Source organism: Adiantum capillus-veneris, chromosome 17 (assembly GCF_014529385.1).
Source record: "Adiantum capillus-veneris isolate H3 chromosome 17, ASM1452938v2, whole genome shotgun sequence".
Taxonomy (NCBI): domain Eukaryota; kingdom Viridiplantae; phylum Streptophyta; class Polypodiopsida; order Polypodiales; family Pteridaceae; genus Adiantum; species Adiantum capillus-veneris.
The window spans coordinates 43560058-43573570 of record NC_140947.1 but is presented as its reverse complement, the minus strand read 5'-3'; the positions used below and the strand labels follow the sequence as shown (position 1 = coordinate 43573570).

The 13513-nt window shown below is 41.8% G+C and overlaps 1 protein-coding gene across 1 annotated transcript; it reads right to left on the bottom strand.

Moving 5' to 3' along the window:
• Positions 1-2783: 2783 nt before the first annotated feature.
• LOC147437123 (large ribosomal subunit protein uL30x-like) lies at positions 2784-4218 on the bottom strand. Its single transcript, XM_086486745.1, has 6 exons — positions 3965-4218; positions 3784-3881; positions 3558-3615; positions 3394-3473; positions 3214-3316; positions 2784-3119 (listed from the first exon to the last, which is right to left on the bottom strand). The coding sequence occupies exons 1-6, from the start codon at positions 4157-4159 to the stop codon at positions 2904-2906; spliced, it is 750 nt and encodes a 249-aa protein (XP_086342871.1). The 5' UTR covers positions 4160-4218; the 3' UTR covers positions 2784-2903.
• Positions 4219-13513: the final 9295 nt, after the last annotated feature.

Genomic DNA, 13513 nt, shown 5'->3' with positions numbered 1-13513 from the left:
CTGAAGTTTCCAAAAGCAAAACCAATGAATTACCACAATTACTGACAATGCACAGTCAGTCAAATACTAATTTGAGAGCCTATAAATGGGACACAGTATTCATTTTTGAAGATCCTTAGACGCCAAGATTTTGAGATAGTTGTACTCTTAAGACTCTTTACACTCCTGTGATCTTCATATCACTTTGTAATCACCTGTTGCACGCTCTCTTTCTGTAATTCCAAAGCCATTTACTAGCATACTTAATGCTCACTGATTGTACACTGATTATTCTAAATGCAATTCCAATTTCAATTTCAATTGCAATCTCGTCATTTCATTTCAATTTCTATCTTCCAATAGTCTACAGTGCTAGTCTGAAGTGCTATCTGAATTCTCCGAATCTAACATCTCTAGTTCTAAGTAGCAAGCTAGAATAGCTAACACATCCAACTCATTCCAAACATCTAAGGTAATTGTAGGGAATTTAAATAGTACCACCTCACCCTCCAGCTAGAATGAGCTAGTTGTAAGGCTCTACTCTTGAGCTACCTAGATGTATGTCAAACCAAAACCTTGGTCTTCCTAAGGTTCAACAAGAGGCCTCTCAAATGCACCTCATCCAAAACATGTAAACGGAGAATTAATTACTCGAATACCAAGACAATATCAACAACATATTGTATAATGTTCACTAAAATACATGCATAGAGCATAATATGAACTAGAGTACACCCATGCCTTCTACACAAAGAATCAAGTGTTAATTCCCTAGTCATGATGACCTAATATTATTAGATTACTTTTCCGCATTGGCCCTAATCAATAATTATGTCCACCAGCCCCAACAAATGCTCCCACGAGTTCAATGCTTTACAAAGGCCTTCCGTAGACCAACATCACAACATGCAATTGTAGGAATAATCTCTTGATTTGAAAAGGTTGTGCCTACAATCTCTTCATACTAACTTTTATTTCCCCTATCACATACTCTCACCAGTGCACTAGGCTTTGGCAAGCACTCTATATAGCATAACCTCACTTATTATACCGAATAGAACCAAATGCACTGCTACGGCCTACTTCAAGGAAGCTTCTATCAAACACGATAAACCATCACAACCAATGAAAACTCTTTTCACAAGATAGCTAGGAAACAATTTTCTTTTTCAATCCAATCCCCAAGTGGTGTAAGATGATAAACAAAAAAGACTACTTACATGAAGCAACATTCAAAGAGTACATATTCAACACTCCCATAACCAAATAACCAGTAAATGTGTCAAATTAGACATTTTCTTGTTGTACATGACCAAACAGAGATGCAACCTCTTGCAAAATCCCATTTCCTGTATCATAATGTTGCAGAGTGTTGTTAGGGCATTGCATGATGAAATCCACCATGATAGGTCGCAACACTGATCTATTTCATACATTGTACCGCACATTTTTGTGAGCCAAACATCCTACACTGCATTTCAAAATCCAAATCAAGGTGGAGACAGAACTCACTGTATAAAATAAATATATGCCCTTAACATCTCTCATACACAGTTCTATTGTTCTCCCAGAGGAATCTTTCGCAAGAATTAAGCAACCCTAGAACAGAGAAGCTTCCTCCATCCTAAATACCTGTGCACTAGAAAAGCTCGTCATCCTATTTCTGTGCCCATACATCACCCTAACAGACACGAAAGGTGGTGCAAAAGGTAAACCACAAGATATGCAAGATGCTGTAGACCGACAATTACTTTAGCTATAGTATTATCTGCTGCCTCCAAATCTTCAGGCAGACAGGGACTACAAGAATGAGATGTGTCATCGGCACTCATCATGTGATCCAGAATATTTAGGCAGCAATGTGCAATAAACATCTCAGTCCTCCAAGCCCTTGACACACAGGATTGTTGACTTCGTTGAACCAACAAAAAATGCTAGCACAAATAACACAGGCAAGTACATGAAACACTGACTTGAAACTCCAGAGCTCAGAGCTACACAATGACTTGACTTTCCTTGGTTTTGAAGCCTCTCTTTGGATACTAGTATTTGCATTTCTTTGTGTGGGGCAATATTGCCCTTAGCTGTAGGCATCACTCATTTGCTTCAAAAAGGATATGTCCAGCAAAGCAATCATATGTTGGCTACTAACAATACCTATGCTTTTTACATTACAGCTACCAATAGTAGTCACCCTGTGCTAAATTAGAAAAGGCTATAGTAGAAATTCACCCAACAACATATTATGGATCATCATCGATTCATTTGGAAAGTCTTCCATGATAGAATCATTCCAATGACCGAGGCTAGTTACCCATGAGCTTTGGTCTACCATACTACAAACTCTGAAACAGAAGTCATACACCTCTAGAAACACCTGCACCAAGCAAACACAAACCCAAACATGATATTCAAACTAAATACACCACTAAAAACTAATCTTCAGTTCTCATAGTGTCAACAGGGGCAACAAACCAGCTCGAAAGAAATAAGATAGAAACTTCACATAGTCGCATTTTCCTGCACTGAGGTCCCTAAATGGCCACCTAAGTGAAAAACCGAGGACAGTAAATTCAAAACACACATCAAAACTAGACCGTGTAAAAACAAGCCATCTTTGAAGACCTTAGGCACTAAAAATTATATTATCATTCCATAGTCAAGCTGGGCCCTACTTTCAAAAGACAAACTTGTCCTTTTTAAGACACAAGTCAAGAAGCTAATCTATAAAGTGCATAAAGGGCCGCATTTATCTTGCATAGCCAGAAAAATGGGAAAAGAAGTGGCAACCAAGGCTCCAAATCAGCACAAATGCTCAAAATTTGAACTAAATTAGCAAAAGTTCGGAAAGAAAAAATCCAGCGCTCAGTTGAGAATGGTTGAACAGCTTGCCACAACCAACATTAGTCAGATAGCCGTACTAGCTAGTTCATTCTTCTGATGAGGGCATTCACATAATCTTCACGGTTGCCAGCATCTCCAGATTCAATAAAGTGGTTCCTCTTCTTTTTCAAGCCACCTAGAGGAGCACTCAACTTAAAGGGCCAAAGGAAGTTGTTTGTCTCCTTGAAATGTGGGCCGACAGTGTAAATCTCATGAATAAGATCCTCAATGCAGATAATGCCAGTCTTCCCGAGGGCCTAAAATAAACGATGATACAAACAAGATTACTCCATCATCAAATTTCTCTAATCCTCTCAATGAGGACAAAAACATTACAAAACAGAATCCAACCTGCTCGATGATTGAATTGTCAGTCAAAGGAATCCTCGCCTTGCTAACCTTGCCAAATCCTCTCTTGTAAATCAGCTCCTTAACACTCTTCAAGTTGGGATACCTACACAATGCAGACTTGTTAAAAAACCGACTCATCCACATGCTCAACGCTAGGGGCCCAACTCTTATAAAATTTACCCATATGTGACATAAGGCTCCACTCTTCTAAGCATGTTTATAGTAGCTTTGTTCACTTTCAAGAACACTCCATTGAAGATCTGCTCAATTGTTAATGAGCGTAAGTATCATCCACCTAAAGAATAGCAAAACCCTGATAACGGATTCAAAAAACAAAACCTTACCTGTCGTAAACGAAGGAGTTGTAAAATCTTCCGAGTTTTGGGATGCATGTCATTGATACTGTAAAACGAGAAATCAGAAAATATACACAATAGTGCACAAAAGAAAACCATCACTAGCTCTTGACGGGCATATTACATCATATCAGCCAAGAGTCGAAGAAATGTGTTGGATCACTGTTTAGAAACCAGAAAAACGACAAAACCGCCTGCTTGAAGCTCTGCTTACCCTCGAATGCGGATGACGAAGAGCAACTTGGCCTCAGGGTCGACATAGAAACCGCCCTTTAGCTTTGCCTCCCGCTTCAGTCTGATCAGATCTGCCGCCTATACGGCATCTCAACATCAGCCCAACAACCACAAGGCTAATATCCACACACACAAACATGAGGATGATGATGTTTCCGCACCTGCTGCCTGTACTCTTTGATATACTGCTCCGCCCTCTTGAAGATGACCTTTCGATTAGCGATGCTCTTCAATTTGGCTTGATGCGCCTGCTCTTTCTTTGCAAGCGCCCATTGCTCATCGCGCTTCCTCTTCTTCAACACAGACTCTGGCACTGTGGCTGCGGCTGGAGCAGCAGCCTCTTCCGACGAACTCATCCTCGCAGGAGCAGTATCCGAAAAAGAGCTAGGTTAAGTGTAATCCTCCTACGTATAAACTTTAGGTGGGAAACCCTACAAAGAATAGCGAGAGATTTAGGGCTCATAGTACTGGAGGGGTTTGAGCAATGCAAGTGTAATCCTGCTACGTATAAACTTTAGGTGGGAAACCCTTATGAGCTCGATGCTCATAGTAGGTTAAGTTTAATCCTCCTACGTATAAACTGTAGGTGGGAAACCCTACAAAGAATAGCGGAGAGATTTAGGGCTCATAGTATTGGAGGGGTTTGAGCAATGCAAGTGTAATCCTCCTACGTATAAACTTTAGGTGGGAAACCCTACTGAGCTCAATGCTCATAGTACTGGAGGGTTTGATTTAGAGTGCAATGCAAGTGGATGAGGCCCCTGTCACACTGGGGCAGGGAATGAGCGGCCAAGTTTAGGTGGCCTGCAGTTATAGGCAAAACAAAAAGCAAAAGATGGCCTTCGGTCCGTGTCAGAGGGGTAGCCTCACCCCATCGGCCAACTTTTCAAAACGCTTGGCTACCCACGAAAAGTGTCGCGCGAAGGAGTATCACTGGTTTTGAACTCTAACGACGACCAGCGTGGGATGCGGAGACACTACCAGCTAGTCATGCGCTATTCGTTGTCCATGAAGGGGCACTTTTAGTTGAAAAACCGTGTGTGACAGCTATTGCGTGCCAATGCTCAAAAAGATGGGGGGACGGGTGCCCCAATGTGACAGGGGCCTGAGTAGTCTCACCAGTACACATAGTTAGTTCCAAAAGTCTTTGGGGTGATTGTGTTTGTCACCCAAATGTGATCAATGTTGATCTATTGTCGTGTTGTGGCACGTTTATAATGTGAAATCAAAATTTTCACCTCAACTTCTATGCCTTTCGTTATGTGGACCAAATGCTACAATGTACATAGTGTCATATGTGTGAAAATAGTTTGCCACAGTCGCAGTTATGTACATACCTTGCCAGACAGGCATGGCCTTGGACATGGAAATGTTGCATGTTTTATCACATTAAAACATGCCCAATTTGGTTTAGAAATGTACATATGTCAAGAGCATGGAGATGGCACACTTGTTTCGCCTAAAAGTTCAGTGCAGGCAATCTTGGTCAAAAATAGTAGGTTTCGTACGCAACCGTAAATGATGCATCTAAATTTCTTTCCAAGTGGAAAAATGAGTTTCATCATGTAATTTGAGCCCAAGGGATTTTTTTCACAAATTTAGGGATCTTTCCCGACTCCTTAGAACTTTTTTCGGGAGAAAAGGGGCATTTTTGAGCTAAAAATGGCCATAAAGTGGTCAAAAATAACCCAAAAATGGCCGAAAAGGCACAAAATTCTACATCACTCACAGTGCCATGACTAATAGAAAGTGAAGAGCTTTTGTGAAGGGAAATATTAGCACTTTAAGCCTCTCTCGTAAGGGATACATAGGTTTTTTTTCTATGGTGTGCTAGTGCAGTCCCACGTTGTTCCTATCCCATATTCGAGCGTACGAGGGTTCCAATTAGGGTTTCCTCTCTTCAAAAAGGTGTGTGGCTTGCCTATGAAGCTTCCATGAAATGGCCTTGGCAAAGAATTGAAGGAGGAAGAAAGGGTTTTTGATAGGGCAAATAGGCATTGTACATGCTCGATTGGGAGCGAGGCTACACCAAATCGTCACACGCACAACAGTTTTGAGTTGATCGTGGTTCTTTTTTAGAGTGAAGATCATGGCTGGAATTTTGTTCGTTTAAAGTATGTATTTTCTTCAAATCATTTGTGATTTTCTTGATTGCACTACTACGAACCCTCACAATCAGAGGCACGACGCTTTCCTAACTGTACTGCATACTTCTTGACACAATTTTGGTGAACCCAACACAATACAAGCTAGTGTAATGGAATTGGCCTATTTAACTTGAGAGTAGCGGAAATTAATGAGAGTACTTTTGAGAAATGACCTTGTGAGCATAGCAGGTGAACATAATTGAAGATAGCAACATCATCATAGCAATTAGTTAACTTGGCATGAACAATACTTTTGCAAGAGAGAGAATTTAGAGAACATGATAACAATTGAGGACCGGATTTATGTGGAGCCGGTCCCCCCTCCAATAGGCATTTATATTATGATTTCTCCCATTAAGAGAGACTTGTTACAATACAATCTTTGTGTTCCTTGTGACCTAGGTGATGCAATGAAGATGGAAAGCTTCGTGCATCACAAGCATAACATAAAATTGAAGAAAGCTTTAACTATCCCAAGCCTCAGTCCCAAGACCTCAAACACCTTCGAAGGTGGAGAGAGCTAGCAGAGAATGAGGGTAGGGAAGAGGAAGAAGAAACATTTCATAGGAGAAAGAATTAGTTCCTCACCTAGCATAACTCTTGTTGCTAGCATACATAATAGCATAGTAATGAAGAAGAAGGAGATGGAAAGCTTAAGCATTGAAGCATGGCTCTTGGTTGGATTTGCACTCCATAGCCAAGAGTGTTGGTGTAGGCTCTCAACCTCTACTTGCTTGGAGAAGGAGAGGGAGCTCTTGCACTTTTCATAGCACACAATGAGAGTGTTTGTGAGTGTGTGTGGGTGAGTATACCCCCTAAGCAACCCCCTAGCTTGCTTGGGTCAACCCCCCCTTGTAGCTCATGCTTGAAGCTCATTGGACCCCTCCAGGCCTAGCCAATCACAAGCAGGAGGCATTACAAGCAACAAGGGTAGCCTTGGGACAAGTGTCCCCCTTTCCCCTTTGAGAGAGAGGACTTGATAAATGAAAAATCAATTAATTAAATATCCTAAATTATCATTGGACCCCTTGGGTGGCCAACCAATAGGCTTCAGGCACACCATGAGGGCAACATGAGGAGGAACTTGACAAGTGTCCCTTCTGCTTTCTTTGAACCATGCATGCCTTGTGTGAGTGTGTGGGTGTTCTCTGTAACATTTAATGGCCTAAAATCTTATGTGTAGCGGAAATTAGCATGAACATAGTGGGCATTTCATTAGAATAGATTCCTAATGAGAATTACAAGAGTGCTTGGGTGGAGAGAGCAACAAAAAGCATAACACCTAGTTAGATAGCATCGACAATACTTTCAAAAGAGAGAGATATTAAGCTATTGACAACAGTTGAGGACCGGATTTGCATGGAGCCGGTCCCCCCTCCAAAAGGCTTTGTATTATGGTTTCTCCCATCAAGAGAGACATTGTACAATACAATTCTTTGTGTTCCTTCAAGACTAGCTAGTGCAATGAAGATGGAAGCTTCATACACCAAGCAAAACACTTAATCAAACACAACTTGAATTATCCCCGTTCTCAGACCCAAGACCTCACACACCTTCGAAGATGGTGAGAGCTAGCAGGGTATGAGAGTAGATTGAGAGGAAAAAGAAGTATCTTACGAGAAAGATGTACATCTCCTCACATAATCACTCATATTAGCATAGCTTAGCTTTGTAATTAGCTTGGTAGAGAAGATGAGCATGCATTGAAGCTTGGCTCTTGGTTGGATTTGCATCCACATGCCAAGAGAGTGTTGATGTAGGCTTCTATCTCACAAGCTTGGAGTAGGTGATGAGCTCTCCATTAAAGCTTGGGAGGAGATAGAGTATTCTTCCTTCACACATGGTCAAGTGTGAGTGTGTGTGTGTCAATGCCAAGCAAAAATCAGCCCCCCCTCTCTCTTGGGCGAGCCCTAGCTGCTAAATAGGTCTGGCTTTTGCCTCATTGGACCTCCCCAGGTCAAGCCAATAGGAATTAAGCAGCATAAGTGATAGCCTTCTGACATGTGTCCCCCTTTCCCCTTTTGTGAGAGCTTCAGGTAATTAAATAATTAAACTAAACTCTCATTGGACCCCTTTGCCTCCTGGCCAATAGGAATCAGGCAAGCCATGGGGCTCCTGAATGCTCATTGGACCCCTTGGGAGACTGCCCAATAGTCTTCTAGGAGACTTAATTCTCATTGGTTTCTTTTATTAAATGTTTTTAAATTAATTAAACTAGATTTACTCTAGCTTAATTCTCATTGGTCCACTTCAAGGGTCTTCCAATAGGAATTGGGCACACCTTGTGGGCATCTGGCCTAGGGAGCTGACATGTGTCCCTCATTCCCTTTGTGTAAAGGGAGCCTGTGTGTGTGTGTGTGTCTTTCTCTCTCATCTCCTACCTTTGGGGCTCGCCCCCTCCCATGTAGGGCTGTGCAAAGACTTTTAGGGCACACACTAAGCATCCAATTTTCCCTAGGGTTGACCTTTGGACACAACCTTTGAATTTTGGAACCTTAGCATTTTGGAAGTCTTAATGGGCTGAACCTTAGGGTCTTTTTGGCCCATTGTTTCACATGGCTCTTTTGCAGATGGCCCCCCCTTTGGATCCCTATTTTCCCTCCTTTGGATCCCTACTGTGGCCTGGTCTGCTAGCTTAACCAATATTCTAGCTTTTTCTCCTTGGCACTTCCCCACATTAAATGATCAGTTTAATATGAGAAAATCATTTAGGAGAATTAGATATTGATTATTATGACATTACCTCTCTCTTGAAATCATAGTCGTCCTCGACTATGGTGTAGAGAAGATAAAGCATATGCATGAGTCCTTTTCTTAGCGGGTAGAGGATCCCTATGTTACCCTACGACATCATTCCATAATGGATGACTAGTCCATTTGGCGCTTGAGAGCCTGAGGCTGCCGCAAGCATGTCTGCACATTAGTCCTATCAGTCTTCCATAGTAGAGTGACAAGCTCTACTTGGTGTTTGGGAGACGTCGTCTCCGCAAACTTGATCTAAGCATGCATACTACTTCATTTTTGTGCACAAATAAAGAAAAAGAGAGTCTTATAAGACAAAAATTTTTGTTCATTTTTAACATTTTGTACATTTGCTTACTCTTGGGAAGCATTGTAAGCATTGACAAGGTTTAGGTTATCCTTTAATTGTATGCCTTGCATCCATCTAGCATCTTCAAAAGGATAATTCTTAAACTTAATAAGATATCGTCGGATAGTCTTACCGCCTCTTAATACCTTGTCTTCATGTCGGAGAATGGACTCGGGCTGCAGCACCTCCTCGTGGTCCTCGATCTCCGGTGGGTCTTCAATAGTTGGTTCTTGAGGTGGCTCTCCTTTGTAAGGCTTTAAGAGGCTCACATGAAAAGCATTGTGTATGAGCCAATGATTGGGCAACTTAAGTTGATAGGCCATCTCATTGATTGGCCTAAGAATCTGGAAGGGACCATAGTACCTTTTTGCTAGTTTAGCATAGTACTTTTGGTGGCCCGTAGGATTCTTGCCCGTCGTGTGCCTTAATCGAGCCTTGGGAAACTTTAACAAGACCCAATCGTTTTCTTTAAAGGCTTGGGCTCTTCTGTGCTTGTCAGCAGCAGCCTTTTGCCTTTGCTGTGAGATAGAGATAGCATCCTTAATCTTTTGGAAAGATTCTTGTAGGTCTCGGCTATACTCATCTGCAGCGAAGATCTTCCCATGTACCTTAAGTAGCAAGGGACTTTTTGATCTTCCCTCAATTACCTCGAAAGGTGCTTTTCCTGTGGAAGTATGTACAGTGTTATTGTAAGCATACTCTACTAAGGTAAGTACTTCTCCCATTGGGATCTTTGATCTACTTCCGTTACATAGGCTTTTAGTAGATCAAGAATGGTTAGGTTAGCTATTTCACTTTGGCCATCAGTTTGTGGATGATAGGCCGAAGAGAAGTTTAGCCTTGTTCCTAAATTCTCAAAGAGACCCTTCCAGAAATTACTGGTCATTCTAGGATCTCTATCCGACACTATGGACATTGGCAAGCCATGGTACTTGAAAATTTGTGAAATGAAGAGGGTTGCCATTTGATGGGCTTTGATAGTCTTTTTGACAGGTATAAAATGAGCTTGTTTACTGAACCTGTCTACTATCGTCCATATTCCCGTATTCCCATGGATAGACTTAGGCAATCCAAAGATAAAATCCATGGATATGCTCTCCCAAGGTGAATTAGGATTGGCAAGGGTTGAAGCAATCCAAGTTGCTTCCCTCTATCAAATTTTGTCTTTTGACATACCACACATTTGGAAACCTACTCGTGTATGTTCACTTTCATGGTAGGCCAATAGAAATATGTTTCAATTCCCTTTAGGGTAGACTGAATCCCTCTATGCCCCGCATATGGGGGAGCATGAGATTCATACATTACTTTCTCACGTAGTGAGTTAGTAACGCATAGTCTATTGCCATAGAGAAGATAACCATCTTGTAAAGTAAATGGTTCTTCTTTCTTCCCTAATGCAAGGGCTGAAATCACATCTCTAAAATCGGGATCAATAGCATACTCATCTATCATTGAAGATAGATCATTGTGAGTTGCTATGGAAACCGCATTCACTCTCGGTCGTCTTGAGAGTGCATCGGCTACTTGATTATGCTTGCCAGCAATGTGAGCAATATGAAAATGAAATTGCGAAAGGAAATTTGCCCACCTCATTTGTTTGTCGGAGAGCTTGGTCTGCGTCATGAAGTACTTAAGACTTTGGTGATCCGTTCGCAGAATGAAAGGAGTCCCCAATAAATAGTGCTTCCATGAGTCTAAGGCATGTAGAACTGCAAGGAGTTCTTTTTCGTATATGCCTAGAGCTTGCTCAACAGGGTCGAGCCTTCGACTCTCATAGCCTATGGCGTGCCCTTCTTGGAGCAAAACAGCCCCAAGGCAATCACCACAAGCATCACATTGGACCTCAAATGGTTTTGAGAGATTCGGTAGTGTAAGCACAGGTTGAGAGATAAGCTTTTCTTTAAGCTTTTCGAAAGCATTGTTCTCCTTAGCAGACCACGTATACCTAACATTTTTCTTTGTTAGGTCATGTAATGGTCCCGCAATTTGTGAGAACTTTTCTATGAAGCGTCTATAGTATGCACACATACCTATAAAGCTTCTTAGTTCATGAAGATTCCTTGGTTTAGGCCATCCTTTTATTACCTCTAACTTGGATGGATCCATTTGGATTCCATCTTGAGAGATAATGTGACCTAAATATTGAATCTCTTGCAAGAAAAATTCACTTTTCTTTCGATTAACATAAAGTTTATTCTCTCTTAAAACTTGAAATATTACCTGGAGGTGTTGCTTGTGTTCCTCCAATGAATTAGAGTAGATGATAATATCATCAAAGAACACTCCAGTGAAGGTTCGATGAGGCCTGAACAGCTTCTCCATCAAGCGGTTGAATGTGGCTGGTGCATTAGTCAAGCCAAAAGGCATGACAATGTATTCGTAAAGACCAAATGTAGTACGAAATGCGGTCTTTACAATGTCTTGATCAACTATCCTTATTTGATGATAGCCACTTTTTAGGTCAATCCTACTGAAGTAGGTCGATCCTTGTAGCTTATCAAATAGGTCTTCTACCCGTGGAACGGGAAACCTATTCTTGATAGTGATCCTATTTAGTGCTCTATAGTCGACACACATACGATATGTGCCGTCTTTCTTTTGCACTAATAGCACAGGTGAGCAAAATGGAGATGAGCTAGGCCTAACCATGCCCTTCTCAACTAACTCATGCACTTGCCGCATAATCTCCTCTTGTTGAGCTTGAGAAACTCTATAAGGAGGTTTGTTAGGCGGTGAACTTCCTGGAAGAAGTTCAATTGCATGGTCGTCATTACCTCGTTTAGGAGGTAGCTCACAAGGGATGTCGTCAATAAAGACATCTTGAAACCCCTTGAGAAAATTGGATAACTCTAATTCCTTTTGGTTGCTTTTATTTTCTTTTGCTAAAGCATTAGGTTCATTTTGAGAATCTTTAACAAAAATCATGTACACGGAAATAGAGCTCTTTATTGACTTGTTGAAAGCTGGTGTATGTACAATGGGGATGGTGTTACCCATCTCCTTAGCATCTATATACATGTCCTTTTCCATGAACTTAAAGGAGATTCTCCTTTCAGGAAATTTAACATGGGCAGCCAGGCGGTCAAACCATGGTGCCCCTAGGATTACATCCTCATGCTTGAGAGGAGAGATAAAGAAGTCCTCTTTGTCCACATAGCCTTGGACATGAAGCCTCAATTTCCCGATTAAGGGAGTGACTGAAGCTTCTTGCCCCTTGAAGGCACTGTCTGCGGGTAGGATATCTCCCATCTCGTAGGATTGTATGCCTAGCTTGGTGGCTAACTCCATAGATATGAAATTGTGAGTAGAACCAGGGTCAAAGAGAATAAAAGCATCATGTTCTCTTACCTTTCCCCAAGCATGGCATAGAGGAGATCCTTTGTGGTGAGTTTGATGAATCTCCTCCTCTTGGATTTCAACCAAAGAAGCTCTAGGAGGATCTTGGCGGTTGTTCTTTTGGGGACAAGCGCGGTACGCATGCCCTTGTTCGCCGCACTTGAAACACCGGTTATCTTTACGATAACGCTCAAGCTCTTCAGGAGAGAGTTTATTCTTTCCTTTGTAAACTCCCTTCTCTTTAGCTTTGTTGGAATTGCCCTTAGGAGACTTTTGGACATTGTCCTTCCCCTTAGGCTCATTGGAACCCTTGTTTTCCGGGGGCTTATTATTTCTTTTACCCCCCGTTTGGAAATTGATTCGCGAGGCCACCATAGTATGGTGTATTACCGCCGATATGGTACGTGGCCTTTGGGAGTTGACATACTCCGCCATTTCTTCGGTTAAGCCCGCACAAAATTGTTGCTTTTGCTCTCCAAAATCCAACTTTTTGAAGACAGTGGCTTTGAGTTGTAGGTCCCAAAACTTGTCTACATATTTGTGGATGGATTCATTGGGAGAGAGCTTTAAGCTTCGCCATTCGGTGAGTACTTTGTCTTTGGCATCGGTGGCCAAAAACTGCTTCATAATGGAAGCTCTTAAAGCCTTCCATGTTCGTGGAGCTTCACCGTTGGCTCGTAGGCTAGACCACCATTGTCTGGCGGACTTTTGAAAGTGCATAGCTACATGGCGTAGCTTAGAGGACTCTGTGAAGCCCTCATCTCCAAACGCCGCATCGAATTGTTGGATAAAGGCCAAAACTTTGTCTGTAGCACCGAAGGTGCCATCATAGGTAAGGAAAGAGATGCTCTTCCCTCCCTCTTTGAATTTCTTCAGCTTGGACGACCTCTTCCATGCGGCATAGGATTTCCTATGGCCTCTTCTTTTTGATGGTTCAAAAGTTGCACCATCACTTTCTTCAGAAGATGAAGAATTTGAAGAAGGTGGAGAAGAGGGTGACCTCTTTCTCGCCTTTTTCTTGTCTTGATCTTTGTCGTCTTCACGATAGCTTTCATAAGAGGAAGAGGATGAAGAAGATGGAGAAGAGGGTGTCCTCTTTCTCTTCTCTTGCTTTTTATCATCCCTCTTTGAAT